Source organism: Dreissena polymorpha, chromosome 7, assembly GCF_020536995.1.
Source record: "Dreissena polymorpha isolate Duluth1 chromosome 7, UMN_Dpol_1.0, whole genome shotgun sequence".
NCBI classification, from domain to species: Eukaryota; Metazoa; Mollusca; class Bivalvia; order Myida; family Dreissenidae; genus Dreissena; species Dreissena polymorpha.
The window spans coordinates 54,823,224-54,843,455 of NC_068361.1; the positions used below are offsets into that span (position 1 = coordinate 54,823,224).

The 20,232-nt window shown below is 41.9% G+C and overlaps 1 protein-coding gene across 2 annotated transcripts in view; it reads right to left on the reverse strand.

The window, feature by feature from the left end:
- The window catches only part of LOC127838315 (FK506-binding protein 15-like), a 54,354-nt gene that overhangs the window by 26,067 nt on the left and 8,055 nt on the right, over nucleotides 1-20,232 (reverse strand). Inside the window, exons 7-19 of one of the 2 annotated variants that reach the window (XM_052365978.1) lie at nucleotides 19,941-20,162; nucleotides 19,581-19,724; nucleotides 18,923-19,075; nucleotides 18,041-18,166; nucleotides 16,806-17,001; nucleotides 14,286-14,377; nucleotides 13,987-14,044; nucleotides 13,019-13,131; nucleotides 12,066-12,158; nucleotides 10,985-11,079; nucleotides 9,133-9,235; nucleotides 2,551-2,722; nucleotides 1,935-2,071 (exon numbers count right to left, since the gene is read on the reverse strand). In XM_052365978.1, coding sequence (XP_052221938.1) covers nucleotides 1,935-2,071; nucleotides 2,551-2,722; nucleotides 9,133-9,235; nucleotides 10,985-11,079; nucleotides 12,066-12,158; nucleotides 13,019-13,131; nucleotides 13,987-14,044; nucleotides 14,286-14,377; nucleotides 16,806-17,001; nucleotides 18,041-18,166; nucleotides 18,923-19,075; nucleotides 19,581-19,724; nucleotides 19,941-20,162 — 1,704 coding nt within the window. The remainder of the gene's footprint in view (nucleotides 1-1,934; nucleotides 2,072-2,550; nucleotides 2,723-9,132; nucleotides 9,236-10,984; nucleotides 11,080-12,065; nucleotides 12,159-13,018; nucleotides 13,132-13,986; nucleotides 14,045-14,285; nucleotides 14,378-16,805; nucleotides 17,002-18,040; nucleotides 18,167-18,922; nucleotides 19,076-19,580; nucleotides 19,725-19,940; nucleotides 20,163-20,232) is intronic. The other variant, XM_052365979.1, reaches the window with a different exon arrangement.

Sequence of the window (20,232 nt, forward strand, 5' to 3'; positions counted from 1 at the left end):
CAAAATTATTACCATAAAAAGTCTGTCACAACAGAAAAACAGCAACTGAAAATGTGAATATGTTAATCACACCTTAAAAATAACTGAAAATTACATGTGCATTCATTGCAGTAACAAGGCTTATGAATTAAAATTAAAACCAAAGTCAAAAGCCGGTAGCACTGCTAACTCTAGAGAGATTACAAAAGCTCACCCAATCTTTTAAATTCCGAAGCATTAAACCCATGGCCAAGTTTACTCAATGTGAGGGAAACGTTAACTCAGTGTCAGCTAGATTTGTACCTTCTCGAGGGCCTGCCTGGCTGCCTGCTGGTCAGACAGCTCTACAAGTGTACTCAGTGTGAGCTAGATGTGTACCTTCTCTAGGGTCTGCCTCGCTGCCTGCTGGTCAAACAGCTCTACAAGTGTACTCAGTGTGAGCTAGATGTGTACCTTCTCGAGGGCCTGCCTGGCTGCCTGCTGGTCAGACAGCTCTTCAAGTGTACTAAGTGTGAGCTAGATGTGTACCTTCTCCAGGGTCTACCTGGCTGCCTGCTGGTCAGACAGCTCTTCAAGTGTACTAAGTGTGAGCTAGCTGTGTACCTTCTCGAGGGCCTGCCTCGCTGCCTGCTGGTCAAACAGCTCCACAAGTGTACTCAGTGTGAGCTAGATGTGTACCTTCTCTAGGGCCTGCCTGGCTGCCTGCTGGTCAGACAGCTCTACAAGTGTACTCAGTGTGAGCTAGATGTGTACCTTCTCTAGGGCCTGCCTGGCTGCCTGCTAGTCAGACAGCTCTACAAGTGTACTCAGTGTGAGCTAGATGTGTACCTTCTCTGGGGCCTGCCTGGCTGCCTGCAGGTCAGACAGCTCTACAAGTGTACTAAGTGTGAGCTAGATGTGTACCTTCTCGAGGGCCTGCCTCGCTGCCTGCTGGTCAGACAGCTCTTCAAGTGTACTCAGTGTGAGCTAGATGTGTACCTTCTCTAGGGCCTGCCTGGTTGCCTGCTGGTCAGACAGCTCTACAAGTGTACTCAGTGTGAGCTAGATGTGTACCTTCTCTAGGGCCTGCCTAGCTGCCTGCTGGTCAGACAGCTCTACAAGTGTAATAAGTGTGAGCTAGATGTGTACCTTCTCTAGGGCCTGCCTGGTTGCCTGCTGGTCAGACAACTCTACAAGTGTACTAAGTGTGAGCTAGCTGTGTACCTTCTCTAGGGCCTGCCTGGCTGCCTGCAGGTCAGACAGCTCTACAAGTGTACTCAGTGTGAGCTAGATGTGTAACCTTCTCTAGGGCCTGCCTGGCTGCCTGCTGGTCAGACAGCTCTACAAGTGTACTAAGTGTGAGCTAGCTGTGTACCTTCTCTAGGGCCTGCCTCGCTGCCTGCTGGTCAGACAGCTCTACAAGTGTACTCAGTGTGAGCTAGATTTGTACCTTCTCGAGGGCCTGCCTGGCTGCCTGCTGGTCAGACAGCTCTACAAGTGTACTCAGTGTGAGCTAGATGTGTACCTTCTCTAGGGCCTGCCTGGCTGCCTACTGGTCAGACAGCTCTACAAGTGTACTCAGTGTGAGCTAGCTGTGTACCTTCTCTAGGGCCTGCCTGGCTGCCTGCTGGTCAGACAGCTCTACAAGTGTACTCAGTGTGAGCTAGATGTGTACCTTCTATAGGGTCTGCCTGGCTGCCTGCTGGTTAGACAGCTCTGCAAGTGTACTCAGTGTGAGCTAGATGTAGTACCTTCTCTAGGGCCTGCCTGGCTGCCTGCTGGTCAGACAGCTCTACAAGTGTTCTAAGTGTGAGCTAGATGTGTACCTTCTCTAGGGCCTGCCTGGCTGCCTGCTGGTCAGACAACTCTACAAGTGTACTCAGTGTGAGCTAGATGTGTACCTTCTCAAGGGCCTGCCTTGCTGCCTGCTGGTCAGACAGCTTTTCAAGTGTACTCAGTGTGAGCTAGATGTGTACCTTCTCCAGGGCCTGCCTAGCTGCCTGCTGGTCAGACAGCTCCTCCTGGAGTGTGGCCATACTCCCCTCCACTGCCTTCTTTGCCGTCCTCTCATCTCTCAACTGTCTCTGGAGCTCTGCTATACGGCTCTCATCTTCTACAATCACAAACAATTCAAGTCTTTATGCTCTATGACAAATATGAGCCTTGGAAAACTCCTCTTATTGCATGTGCGTTACATGTTATTCCTGGTTAGCCTATATAGGCCCCACAAGCTAATAAGGAAACACACTGGATTTTTGTTAAAAAGCAACTAACAGTAAGTTAAACATAAATTATTTGGATTCTACCATGATTTTATTACATTCCTGAAATTTAAATGAGAATAAAATTTCAATATGCTTTGCTCAGGTTCTAGACTTTTTCTTTATGCATTGTAGTAGTTTAAAAAAAAACACTATTTACTTCATTTACATTCATGTCAACAGAGAACAGAAAATTCTGACATAAAGTTATGAATGTTGTCCACCGACCTGTGTTCTGTGTTCCGAATGTAGTCTGAACTTTTACAACACTCATTTTAGCTCCTTTTTGTCATGAAGATAAGTGAATATCATATGATAATCCATGTCAGACCTGTGTGCTGAGTTCTCAGGGTCTCCACTTCCTGCCCCTGGGTCCGACTGCTCTTGCTCGTGTTCTCTACCTGCTGACTCAGCTCAAACTCGCGCTTCTTGAGCCCTGTCACCTCCACCTGCAGGCTGCTGATCTGGGATGAGGCCTCTGACAGCTGCTTGGTCAACACCACCTACAGTGTATGGGCATGTGAGATATGGGTCAACACCACCTACAGTGTATGGGCATGTGAGATATTGGTCAACACCACCTACAGTGTATGGGCATGTGAGATATGGTTCAACACCACCTACAGTGTATGGGCATGTGATATATGGGTCAACACCACCTACAGTGTATGGGCATGTGATATATGGGTCAACACCACCTACAGTGTATGGGTATGTGAGATATGGGTCAACACCACCTACAGTGTATGGGCATGTGAGATATGGGTCAACACCACCTACAGTGTATGGGCATGTGAGATATGGGTCAACACCACCTACAGTGTATGGGCATGTGAGATATGGATCAACACCACCTACAGTGTATGGGCATGTGAAATATGGTCCAACACCACCTACAGTGTATGGGCATGTGATATATCGGTCAATACCACCTACAGTGTATGGGTATGTGAGATATGGATCAACACCACCTACAGTGTATGGGCATGTGAGATATAGGTCAACACCACCTACAGTGCATGGGCATGTGAGATATGGGTCAACACCAACAACAGTGAATAGGCATGTGAGATATGGATCAACACCCCCTACAGTGTATGGGCATGTGAGAAATAGGTCAACACAACATACAGTGTATGGGCATGTGAGATATGGGTCAACACAACATACAGTGTATGAGCATGTGAGATATGGGTCAACACCACCAACAGTGTATAGGCATATGAGATATAGGTCAACACCACCTACAGTGTATGGGCATATGAGATCTGGGTCAACATCACCTACGGTGTATGGGCATGTGAGATATAGGTCAACACAACATACAGTGTATGGGCATGTAAGATATGGGTCAACACAACATACAGTGTATGGGCATGTGAGATATGGGTCAACATTACCTACAGTGTATGGGCATGTGAGATATGGTTCAACACCACCTACAGTGTACCAGCATCTGAAATATGGTCCAACACCACCTACAGTGTACCAGCATGTGAAATATGGTCCAACACAACCAACAGTGTACCAGCATGTGAAATATGGTCCAACACCACCTACAGTGTACCAGCATGTGAAATATGGGTCAACATCACCTACAGTGTACCCGCATGTGAAATATGGGTCAACATCACCTAAAGTGTACCAGCATGTGTGATATGGTCCAACACCACCTACAGTGTACCAGCATGTGAAATATGGTCCAACACCACCTACATTGTACCTGCATGTGAAATATGGTCCAACACCACCTACAGTGTATGGACATGTGAGATATGGCTCAACACCACCTACAATATGACAGCATGTGAAATATGGTCCAACACCACCTACAGTGTACCAGCATGTGAAATATGGTCCACCACCACCTACTGTGCATCTGCATGTGAAATATGGTCCAACACCACCTACAGTGTACCAGCATGTGAAATATATGTCAACATCACCTACAGTGTACCCGCATGTGAAATATGGGTCAACATCACCTACAGTGTACCAGCATGTGTGATATGGTCCAACACCACCTACAGTTTAACAGCATGTAAAATATGGTCCAACACCAGCTACAGTGTACCAGCATGTGAAATATGGTCCAACACCACCTACAGTGTATCTGCATGTGAAATATGGTCCAACACCAGCTACAGTGTACCAGCATGTGAAATATGGTCCAACACCACCTACAGTGTACCAGCATGTGAAATATGGTTAAACACCACCAACAGTGTACCAGCATGTGAAATATGGGTCAACAGGGTCAACATCACCTACAGTGTACCAGCATGTGAAATATGGTCCAACACCACCTACAGTGTACCAGCATGTGAAATATGGTCCAACACCACCAACAGTGTACCAGCATGTGGAATATGGGTCAACATCACCTACAGTGTACCAGCATGTGAAATATGAGTCAACATCACCTACAGTGTACCAGCATGTGAGATATGGGAAAACACCACCTACAGTGTACCAGCATGTGAAATATGGTCCAACACCACCTACAGTGTATGGGCATGTGAGATATGGGTCAACACCACCTACAGTGTATGGGCATGTGAGATATGGATCAACACCACCTACAGTGTATGGTCATGTGAAATATGGGTCAACATCACCTACAGTGTAAGGGCATGTGAAATATGGGTCAACACAACATACAGTGTATGGCCATGTGCGATATGTGTCAACACCACCTACAGTGTATGGTCATGTGAGATATGGGTCAACACCACCTACAGTGTATGGGCATGTGAGATATGGGTCAACACCACCAACAGTGTACCAGCATGTGAGACATGGGTCAATACCACCTACAGTGCATGGGCATCTGAGACATGGGTCAATACCACCTACAGTGCATGGGCATCTGAGACATGGGTCAATACCACCTACAGTGCATGGGCATCTGAGACATGGGTCAACACCACCTACAGTGTATGGGCATGTGAGATATAGGTAAACATCACCTACAGTGTACCAGCATGTGAGATATGGGTCAACATCACCTACAGTGCACCAGCATGTGAGATATGGTCCAACACCACCTACAGTGTATGGTCATGTGAGATATGGTCCAACACCACCTACAGTGTACCAGCATGTGAGATATGGTCCAGCACCACCTACAGTGTATGGGCATGTGAAATATGGTCCAACACCACCTACAATGTACCAGCATGTGAAATATGGGTCAACACCACCTACAGTGTATGGGCATGTGAGATATGGTCCCACACCACCTACAGTGTACCAGCATGTGAAATATGGATCAACACCACCTACAATGTATGGGCATGTGAGATATGGGTCAACATCACCTACAGTGTACCAGCATGTGAGATATGGGTCAACATCACATACAGTGTAACAGCATGTGAGATATGGGTCAACACCAACCTACAGTGTATGGGCATGTGAGACATGGATCAACACCATCTACAGTGTACCAGCATGTGAGACATGGGTCAATACCACCTACAGTGTACCAACATGTGAGATATGGGTCAACACCACCTACAGTGTATGGGCATGTGAGACATGGATCAACACCACCTACAGTGTATGGGCATGTGAGAAATAGGTCAACACAACCTACAGTGTATTGGCATGTGAGATATGGGTCAACACCACCTACAGTGTACCAGCATGTGAAATATGGTCCAACATCACCTACAGTGTACCAGCATGTGAAATATGGTCCAACACCACCTACAGTGTACCAGCATGTGGAATATGGTCCAACACCACCTACAGTGTACCAGCATGTGAGACATGGATCAACACCACCTACAGTGTACCAGCATGTGAGATATGGGTCAACACCACCTACAGTGTATGGACATGTGAGACATGGATCAACACCACCTACAGTGTACCAACATGTGAGATATGGGTCAATACCAACAACAGTGTATGGGCATGTGAGACATGGATCAACACCACCTACAGTGTATGGGCATGTGAGAGATGGATCAACACCACCTACAGTGTACCGGCATGTGAGACATGGATCAACACCACCTACAGTGTACCAGAATGTGAGACATGGATCAATACCACCTACAGTGTATGGGAATGTGAGACATGGATCAACACCACCTACAGCGTATGGGCATGTGAGATATGGGTCAACACCACCTACAGTGTATGGGCATGTGAGACATGGATCAACACTACCTACAGTGTACCAGCATGTGAGACATGGGTCAATACCACCTACAGTGTACCAGCATGTGAGACATGGATCAATACCACCTACAGTGTATGGGCATGTGAGACATGGGTCAATACCACCTACAGTGTACCAGCATGTGAGATATGGGTCAACACCACCTACAGTGTACCAACATGTGAGACATGGATCAACACCACCTACATTGTACCAGCATGTGAGACATGGGTCAATACCACCTACAGTGTACCAACATGTGAGACATGGGTCAATACCACCTACAGTGTACCAGCATGTGAGACATGGGTCAATACCACCTACAGTGTACCAGCATGTGAGACATGGATCAACACCACCTACATTGTACCAGCATGTGAGACATGGGTCAATACCACCTACAGTGTACCAACATGTGAGACATGGGTCAATACCACCTACAGTGTACCAGCATGTGAGACATGGGTCAATACCACCTACAGTGTACCAGCATGTGAGACATGGGTCAATACCACCTACAGTGTACCAACATGTGAGACATGGATCAATACCACCTACAGTGTACCAACATGTGAGACATGGGTCAATACCACCTACAGTGTACCAGCATGTGAGACATGGGTCAATACCACCTACAGTGTACCAGCATGTGAGACATGGGTCAATACCACCTACAGTGTACCAGCATGTGAGACATGGATCAACACCACCTACATTATACCAGCATGTGAGACATGGGTCAATACCACCTACAGTGTACCAACATCTGAGACATGGGTCAATACCACCTACAGTGTACCAGCATGTGAGACATGGGTCAATACCACCTACAGTGTACCAGCATGTGAGACATGGGTCAATACCACCTACAGTGTACCAACATGTGAGACATGGGTCAATACCACCTACAGTGTACCAACATGTGAGACATGGGTCAATACCACCTACAGTGTACCAGCATGTGAGACATGGGTCAATACCACCTACAGTGTACCAGCATGTGAGACATGGGTCAATACCACCTACAGTGTACCAACATGTGAGACATGGGTCAATACCACCTACAGTGTACCAGGATGTGAGACATGGATCAATACCACCTACAGTGTACCAGCATGTGAGACATGGGTCAATACCACCTACAGTGTACCAGCATGTGAGATATGGGTCAATACCACCTACAGTGTACCAGCATGTGAGACATGGATCAATACCACCTACAGTGTACCAGCATGTGAGACATGGATCAATACCACCTACAGTGTACCAACATGTGAGACATGGGTCAATACCACCTACAGTGTACCAGCATGTGAGACATGGGTCAATACCACCTACAGTGTACCAGCATGTGAGATATGGGTCAACACCACCTACAGTGTATGGACATGTGAGACATGGATCAACACCACCTACAGTGTACCAACATGTGAGACATGGGTCAATACCACCTACAGTGTACCAGCATGTGAGACATGGGTCAATACCACCTACAGTGTACCAGCATGTGAGACATGGATCAATACCACCTACAGTGTACCAGCATGTGAGACATGGGTCAACACCACCTACAGTGTACCAGCATGTGAGACATGGGTCAATACCACCTACAGTGTACCAGCATGTGAGACATGGGTCAATACCACCTACAGTGTACCAACATGTGAGACATGGGTCAATACCACCTACAGTGTACCAGCATGTGAGATATGGGTCAACACCACCTACAGTGTATGGACATGTGAGACATGGATCAACACCACCTACAGTGTACCAACATGTGAGACATGGGTCAATACCACCTACAGTGTACCAGCATGTGAGACATGGGTCAATACCACCTACAGTGTACCAGCATGTGAGACATGGATCAATACCACCTACAGTGTACCAGCATGTGAGACATGGGTCAACACCACCTACAGTGTACCAACATGTGAGACATGGGTCAATACCACCTACAGTGTACCAGCATGTGAGACATGGGTCAATACCACCTACAGTGTACCAACATGTGAGACATGGGTCAATACCACCTACAGTGTACCAGCATGTGAGACATGGGTCAATACCACCTACAGTGTACCAGCATGTGAGATATGGGTCAACACCACCTACAGTGTATGGACATGTGAGACATGGATCAACACCACCTACAGTGTACCAACATGTGAGATATGGGTTTTATGTCTGTGTGAATCTCTGTCCCAGGTCCAATTTTATGAGCTTTATTCTGGAAAAAGGTGGGCTTAATGCATGTGTTTAAAATTTAAGATAAGCTTGTGCAAGCTTATCAGGGTAGACACTTTTCCCCTTGATTGGATTTTCATTTCAAAGATAATTTTTTTAAACAAAAAATTCCATAAAAGCGGAAAGTGCAGTCCCTGATCTGGGACTCTACGTACATGCTTTAAACCCACTTTTCCAAGAACGAGGCTTATTTACATGTTTTACAAATCTTGATTTACAATACAAAGTATTCAATACTAACTTTGTTTAATCATGATCAACAGAACATTAAGAAATTGTAAATTCAGTAACTACATCTCAAATCAAATTGTACAATAAACACATGGTAATTGAAAAAAATGCCATATAAGGATTTTATTAATATGAAATTATGAATTATCAAAATTCCATACACACCTTCATTATTTGCTTCTTTAGCATTTGATTTACCATTCTATCACAACAGGTACTAACTCAACAATCTATGAACAGTGAACAAAACTAGATGTGTACCTTGTCCTGTTCAAGGGAGAGCACTCTATTCTGCGACTGGTTGGCAGACGAGAATAGTCCCTCATTGCGCTGTTCCATCAACACCTGACTCTTCTCTACAAAACTGCAACACACACAAACAAGGTCATTGCCAGGGTAAATATAATAAAGTAATATTGATTAAAGTTTCTTTTTTTCAAAACAGAACTTGAATCTAGATACTGTGAAACTATTATTAATCGTCAGGCATTAATTTTCGTGTATTTCGTCAGTCGACCAATTGACGAATTCAAGATCCTAACGAAAAACCATGTCCCATATTTGAACAAAATTAAGACTGAATTACTGAAGACATGAGGCATTAAAATCCAACGTAATCCACGCATACATACTCCGACTGTTTCGTAATCAAGATTCTGGTTTTGACACAAAGGGGTGTAGATTATATAGTGTACTTAACTGACACGTGCAGTACAGCTGTATCGACTGTGTTGACTTTGTTTAGGTAGAATAGTAATGATTAGCGCTAATTGTTAACAACTGTATTACCCATTGTGTGCATTATGTTTTTCAGTGTTGTTGCAAATTATACAGCCTCCACGCAGCGGATACGTATCAAAGAAAATAAACGAAATTAAAAGATGATGATGTGTGTGATCAACACCTGACTGATATACATTCCTCCCATTAATTACAAATTAATACAGAACATATTTATTGATTTGTGTTTGGTTGTTAGCATTTAACTACAATACAGGTGTGAAAATGGGCTATCGATCTTTTTAATCATTGACAACTTTGACAAATTTTACGATACATGTTTCAATCATTGTTATTTGTAGCAATTGAAAACATAACAGGTAAAGAGAAATTAGCAACTATGACGATTAGTTCCATCCAAACGTTGGGTAATTTTTTACAGAAATGCACTTTCATTTTCGTCGATTTTCATGAAATCCCCGGAAAGCACGTTTTTCGAATGACTGAGTATGACGCAATAAAACATTGCTCTGTATCCATTGCATTCAATCTAATTTAAACTCACTGGTTCCTTGGTTGTTACAATTAAATCTGAACTGTGCCCTATGAAACCGCTGTCCCATAATGCAGTGTTAATTTTACACTTCCGAAAAATTGGCGTATGTTTGTGTTTATAAAAATTTTAAACACATTTTCGAGACTTGGACCCCGTCATCTGCGTTATATTGGAGTTAGTGTATTAATTTAAATTTGCTAAATGCATTGACATTATTAAAAGCGACATGTCAGATGAAATACTGTACTTAAAGTGATCAAATATTTACGATGCAAAACTCTTGAAACTTTATTGAAAACTGACCAAATAGTTTGCTAACGCTAATCATAACTAATAATGTTCGCACCTTCTCTAATTTGCGCCAATGAAGGTAAGATTGTTATCAGTTTGGCCATGATAGTAAATGAATAAGAAAAATTGGCTTCACTGTTTCAAACACTAGTTAACGGTTATTCGGCCCCACTAATCTGCTAATCATAATAATGATACATAATGGGGGCCCATTACTTATCACCTGATAACAAAAGACTAGTATAGCACATTGGCATGTGACAAACCAGCCCCACCTCCTGCAAGTGACTCTCAAGTGTCCTCCCTCTTTCCCCACTACGATTTATCGCATCCGCAATATATTTCAAACATGTTTGACAAACAAACCGGATATTGACTGAAGCACTTTGTAATTTTTATTTGTTCAAGTCAGGAATTGGCGAATTTAAGTACTGAAGAAAACATCATTTTTTTTTTAAATGATGAAATTTCGTGCTGGCAAAAATAAATGGTTCACAGTAAGCTGCAACAAATACGTTTGTAAAAAAAACATTGTTTTAGTCCTACCTTTGGTTTCGTTGCAACAGTTCTGATATCTTCTCATTCTGTGACTCAATTTTGGCACTTTTTTCAAACACATCTTGCTTTAATCTCTCATTTTCCTGCATAAAAATAATTCACATGTACACAAATGATACAGTCAAACCTTTATACAGCAGACTGGCAAAGAAGTGGTCAAAAAAGGTAGGCAGATGGCTGCTCTAGTCATGTGACCACTTTTTAGATGGTTGATCAGCTGACAGTATCATTCTCATTCAAAGAAATAAACAACAAAAGCATAGAAATCTTTCTTTGTGCACAAACCTAATTTTTTCACTCAAACAGCTACAGGCTTAGCACAACTGGTCTAAGATAAGTAAAATGTTTTATATCATAGATGTTTTAAACCACAATCATCCTCACTTTTTCCTGATTCAAACACGTTTACATGCTTGACTCATTCCTCTTACATGAGGTACTTGCGTTTAAAGATAATTGTTTATCCGTAATATATTAATCTGACTGCATGTAAAATTGATGTGCATCCTATAAAGAAAGTTCCAAACATTGTTATTTTTTAATCTATAAATAATTATGTTATTACTATCTTAACGTTGTAAAGAAATCATTTAAATAGCCATTATTATTTAAAACGTATTATATACTCTGATATAATTTATTTTGAAGATTCTCCCTTAATCATCCCAGAGTAACAAAATTTCTCAACATTCTTATTTGTTTTCTCACAATGGGCTGCATTTCTTGTATCACACGCAGTTATCGCAATCATTGTCTTTACCTGAACAAAAGACGCTATAATGTCAGAGAGGAGAGACAATAATGCAGATCAATTTGAGTATTTACTGACTGTCTTGTTATTGCTTAACACAGGTGAAAAATGGCATTTGATTTCAACATACTGGCCGCCGACCGTTTATGGAAGGTGACCCTTATACTCAGGTATAATAAAGACTTATTTGCTTCTAGGCGAATCTAGACTGAATGCTTATGCCAGGTGACCACTATACTCAGGTGACTGCTACGCCATGTTTTACTGTACTTGGCAAAGATGTTTTCTGTTGGCATGTTCACATTTTGTCAGACATACCTGAACAATCCTGGTGATGTTGTGCAGTAGCACGGAGGTCTCCATGTTGGGCAGCAAGCCTCCCCCAGAGGGGTGGGTGGCACCATGGTCCAACTGTAAACAGACAACCACTTTGCTGGATACTTGTGAACTGTAAACGGGCTTTGATCTGCGAAAACTGGGCTTAAATTATGTGCATAAAGTGTCATCCTAGACCAGCCTTTGCAGTCTGCGCAGGCTAATTATGGACAACATTTTTTTGCTTTTATGGATTTTTTGGTTAAAAGTCAGTCTATTCTAAACGAAAATCCAAAGTAGGCACAAAGTGTTCTCCCTGACTAGCCTGTGAAGTTGCAGAGGCTAATCTAGGATGAGACTTTTAACACATGCATTAAGCCGAGTTTTCCCAGAACAAGGCTCAAACATTATCTAAGTTAAATTATTTGTAACTCGAAATTTAAAGCAATGAGGGACCAGCATTCATCTTTAAGAAACGTTTTAAACTTATTTTGCAAACATGTATTGTAAAACAATAAGAAAACTTAAACTGTCCAATAATCCCCAGGTAGTAAATGCTTTGTAAAATGCTGTCGGGGTTTATCGGACACCAAACTATGGCAAACCTATAGAACTTAGGTGTGTTTTCTATACTTGTATTAGATGAGCTCAAGAACCATTATGGCTTCGTTGCAAGATAGAGACATTGGAAGAAACGGACCATTAACTAAAATACAAATAAATAACAATGTATATCTTGCATAAGCACGCTTTTCAGATATGCCCAAACAGGGAAAAGGTATGCGATGTAAATATGCCATATATTCGCAAATATACGTTAAGTATAACTACAACATACAAATTCACCCATGTATAGACTTGTCACAGCTTCAATATGAAATATTCATATAAAAGAGAAAAAACTTGTGTTTAGTTTTGAAAATATTTTGAAAACAGTAAAATTTGTTTTAATTCACCTTTTGCAGGACTTGGTCGACTTTATCCGAGACTTTCGATAATGAGAGCCTCACATCAGTGTGCTGTTGCCTGGTTTCCGATAGCAACATCATGTCCGTGCCTTGACTTAGTCCTGGGAACAGAGATTATTCAAGTGGTACACAACTGAGTAAACACACAGAGTACACAAATACAAATATATACTTAGTAACACCCAGCTACATATTTTTGAAAGCATTAAATACTAATGTCTATGATATAAAAACGTATTGTTAATATTTGGTAATTTGAGCTACAACCCTTATTTCAGAAAATGCAATGACTGCTGAAAGTTGATTCAAACGCTGGGATGTTTAACAGAATAGAAAAGAACCAATATTTTATTCACTTAAGCATTTAACAGCTCATTTTGATCAATATAAAACATTTATACGGTGCATGCATGAACAAAAAAAATTAACAGAGCTTCCCTTTCAGATTATAAAAGGAAAGTGGGTTATTGTTCTTGCTTAATCTGACAACACTAGACAAAGCAATGAGTCTTGTTCTGGGTTAAAACGGGCTTAATACATGCGTGTACATTGTTGTCTCAGAAAAGCTTGTGCAGTCCACACAGGCTCATTAGGGACGAAACTTTCCACCTTAAAGTCAATTTTGTTTAAAAGAGACTTCCCATTAAAAAAAAAATCCATAAAAGTGGAAAGTGTCGTCCCTAAATAGCCTGATATACTGATGTAGTAAAACTTTCATAGAAAATTGTGGAATTTAAAAAAGCTTCATTCTGGGCAAATGGGATAAAATGCATGTGCGTAAAGTGTTGTCCCTGATTGGCCTGAGCAGTCCGCAGAGACGACACTTTCCGCTTTTAATATCTCTTTCATTCAAATGAAGTTTATGCTTAGCAAAAATCCAGTTTAGGTGAAAAGTGTCGTCTCTGATATGCCTGTGTGTACTGCACAAAAAAGGGAGGGTGTGTTGTGGTGTGTACCTGGGACTATATACTGGGTATGGAGGGTACCTGGTATACCAGCTTGTGGCATGGGCATCTGCAATGGACAGATATCATAGGTAGCAACAATAAGAATGAACACTTAAGTGCTTTGGTTGGTTTTTATTTATAGACATTTAACATGAGTTGATTAATAAAGTACAGCATTTTAGTGTATTCAATAGTAGAGAACATTTTCTGATCCAATATATACACAGTATAACCACATTAGCAGACTCAAAAAGTTTACTTAACCAAGTTAAGTTCAGTGAAAAAGTTCCACAGTGCAAAGCCTATACCTGTTGCATCATGTTCATCTGCTGCTGCTGCTGCTGCTGAAGGTAGTTCTGTTGTGGCTGGTATGGTGCCAACTGCTGTGCTGCAGGGAAGCCTGAAATGAAGGTCACCATAGAAACCAAGACCTGGATCTCCTGACTACTGATGTTTTGTATTGCCATACATACAAAATCTGCCAATTGTGAGATCAGATCACATTCTATACGTTGTCTGGTTTCTAAGAGACTTAAAAACTGAAAACTTTTATTTATATCATTATCCGTTAAATTTTGTACAGGTTATTGCACTCAGCTGTTTTGACTGGTTATTGTTTGAACCTGTTATTATGTTTGACTGTTTGTACTGTTTATTGTGATTGACTGTTTGTACTGGTTATTGTGCTTGGCTGTTTGTACTGGTTATTGTGCTTGGCAGTTTGTACCAGTTATTGTGCATGGCTGTTTGTACTGGTTGTTTTTACCGGTTATTGTGCCTGGCTGTTTGTACTGGTTATTGTGCTTGGCTGTTTGTACTGGTTATTGTGCCTGGCTGTTTGTACTGGTTATTGTGCTTGGTAGCTTGTACTGCATATTGTGCTTGACTGTCAGTACTGGTTATTGTGATTGGCTGTTTGTACTGGTTATGGTGCTTAGCTGTTTGTACTGGTTACTGTGCCTGGGTGTTTGTACCGGTTACTGTACTTGGCTGTTTGTACCAGTTATTGTGCTTGGCTGTTTGTCCTGGTTATTGTGCTAAGCAGTTTGTACCAGTTATTGTGCTTGGCTGTTTGTACTGGTTATTGTGATTGGCTGTTTGTACCAGTTAATATGCCTAGCTGTTTGTACTGGCTGTTTGTACTGATTATTGTGCATGACTGTTTGTACTGGTTATTGTGCCTGGCTGTTTGTACTGCTTATTGTGCTTGGCTGTTTGTACTGGTTATTGTGCTTGGCTGTTTGTACTGGCTATTGTGCTTGACTGTTTGCACTGGTTATTGTGCTTGACTGCGTGTACTGGTTATTGTGCTTGGCTGTTTGTACTGGCTATTGTGCTTGACTGTTTGCACTGGTTATTGTGCTTGACTGCGTGTACTGGTTATTGTGCATGACTGTTTGTACTGGTTATTGTGCTTGGTAGTTTGTACTGGTTATTGTGCTTGGCTGTTTGACTTGTTATTGGGCTTGGCTGTTTGTACCGGTTATTGTGCCTGGCTGTTTGTACTGGTTATTGTGCTTGGCTGTTTGTACTGGTTATTGTGCTAAGCTGTTTGTACCGGTTATTGTGCTTGGCTGTTTGTACTGGTTATTGTGCTTGGTTGTTTGTACTGGTTATTGTTCCTGGCTGTTTGTACTGGTAATTGTGCCTGGCTGTTTGTACTGGTTATTGTGCTTGACTGTTTGTACTGGTTATTGTGCTTGGCTGTTTGTACTGGTTATGGTGCTTAGCTGTTTGTACTGGTTACTGTGCATGGGTGTTTGTACCGGTAACTGTACTTGGCTGTTTGTACCAGTTATTGTGCTTGACTGTTTGTCCTGGTTATTGTGCTAAGCTGTTTGTACCAGTTATTGTGCTTGGCTGTTTGTACTGGTTATTGTGCTTGGCTGTTTGTACCAGTTAATATGCTTAGCTGTTTGTACTGGTTATTGTGCTTGGCTGTTTGTACCGGTTATTGTGCTTGGCTGTTTGTCCTGGTTATGGTGCTTAGCTGTTTGTACCAGTTATTGTGCTTGGCTGTTTGTTCTGGTTATTGTGCTTGGCGATGTTTTCAAAACATTTCAACCATAAAAATTGATGTATAATTTATAAAATAATCAACCTCTGATGACCTCCACCATTTTGCATCATAATTATAATAGAATTGGCAGTTAAACTCAAAAGTTCAGAGCATATGAATTTTCAAAGACTTGACCTGACGCCCTAGTTTTTGACCCCATTTGACCTTGATACAAACATGGCATTGATCTTGTCAAGATAAACATTCTGATCATGTTTTATCAAGATTGAGTCATACATAAAATATATGGGCTCTTATTTTGGACACACATAACCCAGATTTGCACCTGGCCTAAATATTGTCAAGATAAACATTCTAAACATGTTAAATCAAGGTTTAGTCATATATGCGTCTTCTAGAGTGCTACTAACACGGTTTTTCTTAATTTTGACCTTGTGACCAAGTTTGTGCATGCTCTTGATTGAGATTCCAACACGGCCAAGATTGTGTCAATATAAACATTCCAACTAAATTTGATTAAGATTGAGTCACAAATGTGACCTCTACCTTGGTAACTAGGATTGTTAAAGATTTGACCGGGTGACTTCGTTTTTGGGCACAAATCTTCCAGATTGGAACTCAGCCTAGATAAACTTTCTGGCTAAGTTTCATTGAGATTGAGTCATTAATGGAGACTCTAGAGTAACAAGGTTTTTGTAAGATTTGATTAGATTTGGTCCAGATTCCAACTTGGTCGAAATTTGTCAAGGTTCATCAAGAGTCCCAATGTACCCATACATTTACAGGACATATACAGCATTTGTCCTACCCTGCAGGAAGGCAGGCTGTGACTCGGCACCATGGTACTGCTGCTGACTGACTGAGGGTTGCATCACTGGCTGGGGGTACGACTGGACAGGCATGAATCTGGGCTCTGTCTGGTGGCCATGGGGCTGATGGTTCACAGTGGACCGTGCAGGCTGGGCAGGCTGCGCAGGCTGGGAGGGTTGGATCACCGGTGATGCCTGGACAATAGAAACACTTTCATACAGAACTCACATCCTTCAGGCATCAAACCTTTTCACTTGTTCATCTTATTTGTTTCACCTAAAGATTTGTTATCAAGTCCAGAACAATTCAACATAAAAAATATAAGAAACAAGAGATGTGTTTGTCAGAAACACAATGCCCCCTAATGCGCCGCTTTGATTATTTTTTTTACCTTTGACCTTGAAGGATGACCTTGACCTTTCACCACTCAAAATGTGCAGCTCCATAACATACACATGCATGCCAAATATCAAGTTGCTTTCTTCAATATTACAAAAGTTATTGCAAAAGTTTAACCAAGGTTAAAGTTTGTGACAGACAGACAGACAGACAGACAGACAGACGACAGACAGACAGAAGGACAGACAGACAGACAGACAGACAGACAGACAGACAGACAGACAGACAGACAGACAGACAGATACAATGACAGACAGACAGACAAACAGACAGACAGACAGACAGACAGACAGACAGACAGACAGACAGACAGACAGACAGACAGACAGACAGACAGACAGACAGACAGACAGACAGACAGACAGACAGACAGACAGACAGACAGACAGACAGACAGACAGACAGACAGACAGACAGACAGACAGACAGACAGGCCAAAAACAACATACCCCCGATCATTCGATCCTGGGGCATAAAAAGCTCCCACGTGAATACAAAATGCAAGGCACTAGATCAGCAAATTTACTTCATGTAAGCTATCGATGTGTCATAATCAATTAAAAACACTGAAAGATTAAAAATAATTCCATTTTTTTGCATTTCATACGCTTGATAATTCACTAAATTTTAACTCATTAAAAATAATGTACTTATTGTTTATTTATAGTGCATTTGAAGTGCATTTCTATGCCTGTAATTTTCACTGTTTGTTGAGTATTGGAATACATGTATGTGTAAATAAAAACCATCAATTCCTGTGAACTTGTCCTTTTCATATCATTTCCAGAAACCTAGTTATTTATCCAAGTTACTATAATGGTAGGTATATCATACGGGCACACTGTCCTCATGGTCACTATCTGGACTGGCTGCCACGGCCCCTGACAGAGGCAGCATGGGCTTGCCCATCTTGGCCATACGGGATATCAGCTTGGCCTTACTGGTGTCCTGGGTGGGCGACTGAAAACATGATATATATCAGCTTGGTCTTACTGGTGTCCTGGGTGGGCGACTGAAAACACGATATATATATGTGTCCTGGGTGGGCGACTGAAAACATGATATATATCAGCTTGGCCTTACTGGTGTCCTGGGTGGGCGACTGAAAACATGATATATATCAGCTTGGCCTTACTGGTGTCCTGGGTGGGCGACTGAAAACATGATATATATCAGCTTGGCCTTGCTAGTGTCGCTGAAATGGTCATTGTCTGCTCCGGTACTACTTAAATGTACCTCCAGTACTCTTAAGTATACTTAAAGGTACCCCGGGTACAGAAAATATTCTAACACGTACCTGGCCAATTTAGACTGTACCCGAGTTTTAATCCCACCTATATCAGTTTTACCAGAACGCAGCCTCTATTTAAAAGGTATCTGTCTTTCATTTGGGCATTGTCTACTTTCAATGTCGTCTAAAGGTTGTGGTTAGATAATTTGGGAGAATGATGAATAATGTAATCATAATTAATTCACCTCTCCTTGAAATCAATGATAAAGAGCCAGAAGTTGGTCATTTTTGTCAATCTTTTGCCAATGATATATGACTTCAAGTGCAAACCAATACAAGCAGCAAAACAAAATATAAACCAAATGCTACATACACTTTTAAGAATGCAATATGGTATTAAATAATAGAGATGAGCGACACAGTATTCATAATCAATTAAGACAAAACATATCACAGTCACTAATGATCCTAAGTGTGTACATTACATGTGACAGCTGGTCAGAGATGGAGCGTGTGCGGCCCTTCACAGTTTGGTCCTCCTCCTCCCCCTCATCAGCCTCGCCTGAGCCCCCTGGGGCCGGTACTGGGGCAGGGTTAGGGGCTGGGGAGGGAGACGACTCCTTGCCTACCAGCTTCACCTGCAATCACATGGAAACACAAAGCGAGTGTGCATTAGATGCTTGCGATACCTGGGACGGAGTTGATTGATTGGAGGTTTATATGTCAGACATAGATTCATTTAACAGAACATGGTAGCATAATGTAATGAATTTACTTCCAAATCTTAGACAAAACACCCAAGACAAACAGAGAGGTGGCTCTAGTGTTCTTTCAACTGATCAATTGTACAGTGGCTGAAACCCATCATGACATAGCATACATTCTGGAATAAGCTTGACATCATTTAACAGCAGCTCATGTATAAATGAGGCTAGTAAAAACTCAGCGATAATTTTCGTTTTGCTGCAAAATGAGTTGTTGTTTTTTTAAAGTTACAATCTCCATGAACATTCAAAGGGGCAACTAAGCTGCAAATTGTTCACTTTTTTGTATTTGTATAAAAGATGCCATCATCAATATCACTTGTGTAACTATATTGTTCAAAGAATGTGGAACAGTCACCACTACATGTCCATTACTCACCCTGACAATCTCGACCTCAAACAGCAGTGTGGAATTGGGCGACACCTTGTCCCCCATACCCTGGGTACCATACGCCAGACCAGGGGGCACAACCAGAAACCGCTTGCCTCCCTTCTTCATGCCCACCACACCACTGTCCCAGCCCTGAATAGCACAAGGCAAATACAGCAGAAGACTAAGCACGTAGTTGCATAAAGGTTGTAAAAAAAAAAGGTAGCTGAATAAGTAATTGCCAAAATACAAGTTATAAAGCATGATTGTAACATTGTTACAGCTTTTTTCCTGTAAAGAGGTTTATGATTTTTTATAAGCTATTTGATACAAGTACAAAACAGTGATTTAAAACCTCACTTTGAATACCTTTATAACCTTCCCAGCTCCAAGTTTGAACCTGAACAGTTTATCAGCATTCACATTGGTGTCAAATACGTCCCCAAATGTGTTGTTGGTGAGACGCCAGCCTGTGTACTTGACCTCTACAGAGTCCCCAGTCTGTAGGACGTCACCCTCCCCCAGGGTCATGTCCTGGGTGACCAGGCCTGAAGGGGTGGGGCCACTGGACAGGGCCTTAGCAAGGCCCACCTGCACATATTGAAAATATTGAACATCGTTCAATTGCTAATAGATCTTAAAAATTATTGTGTTAAAGTTG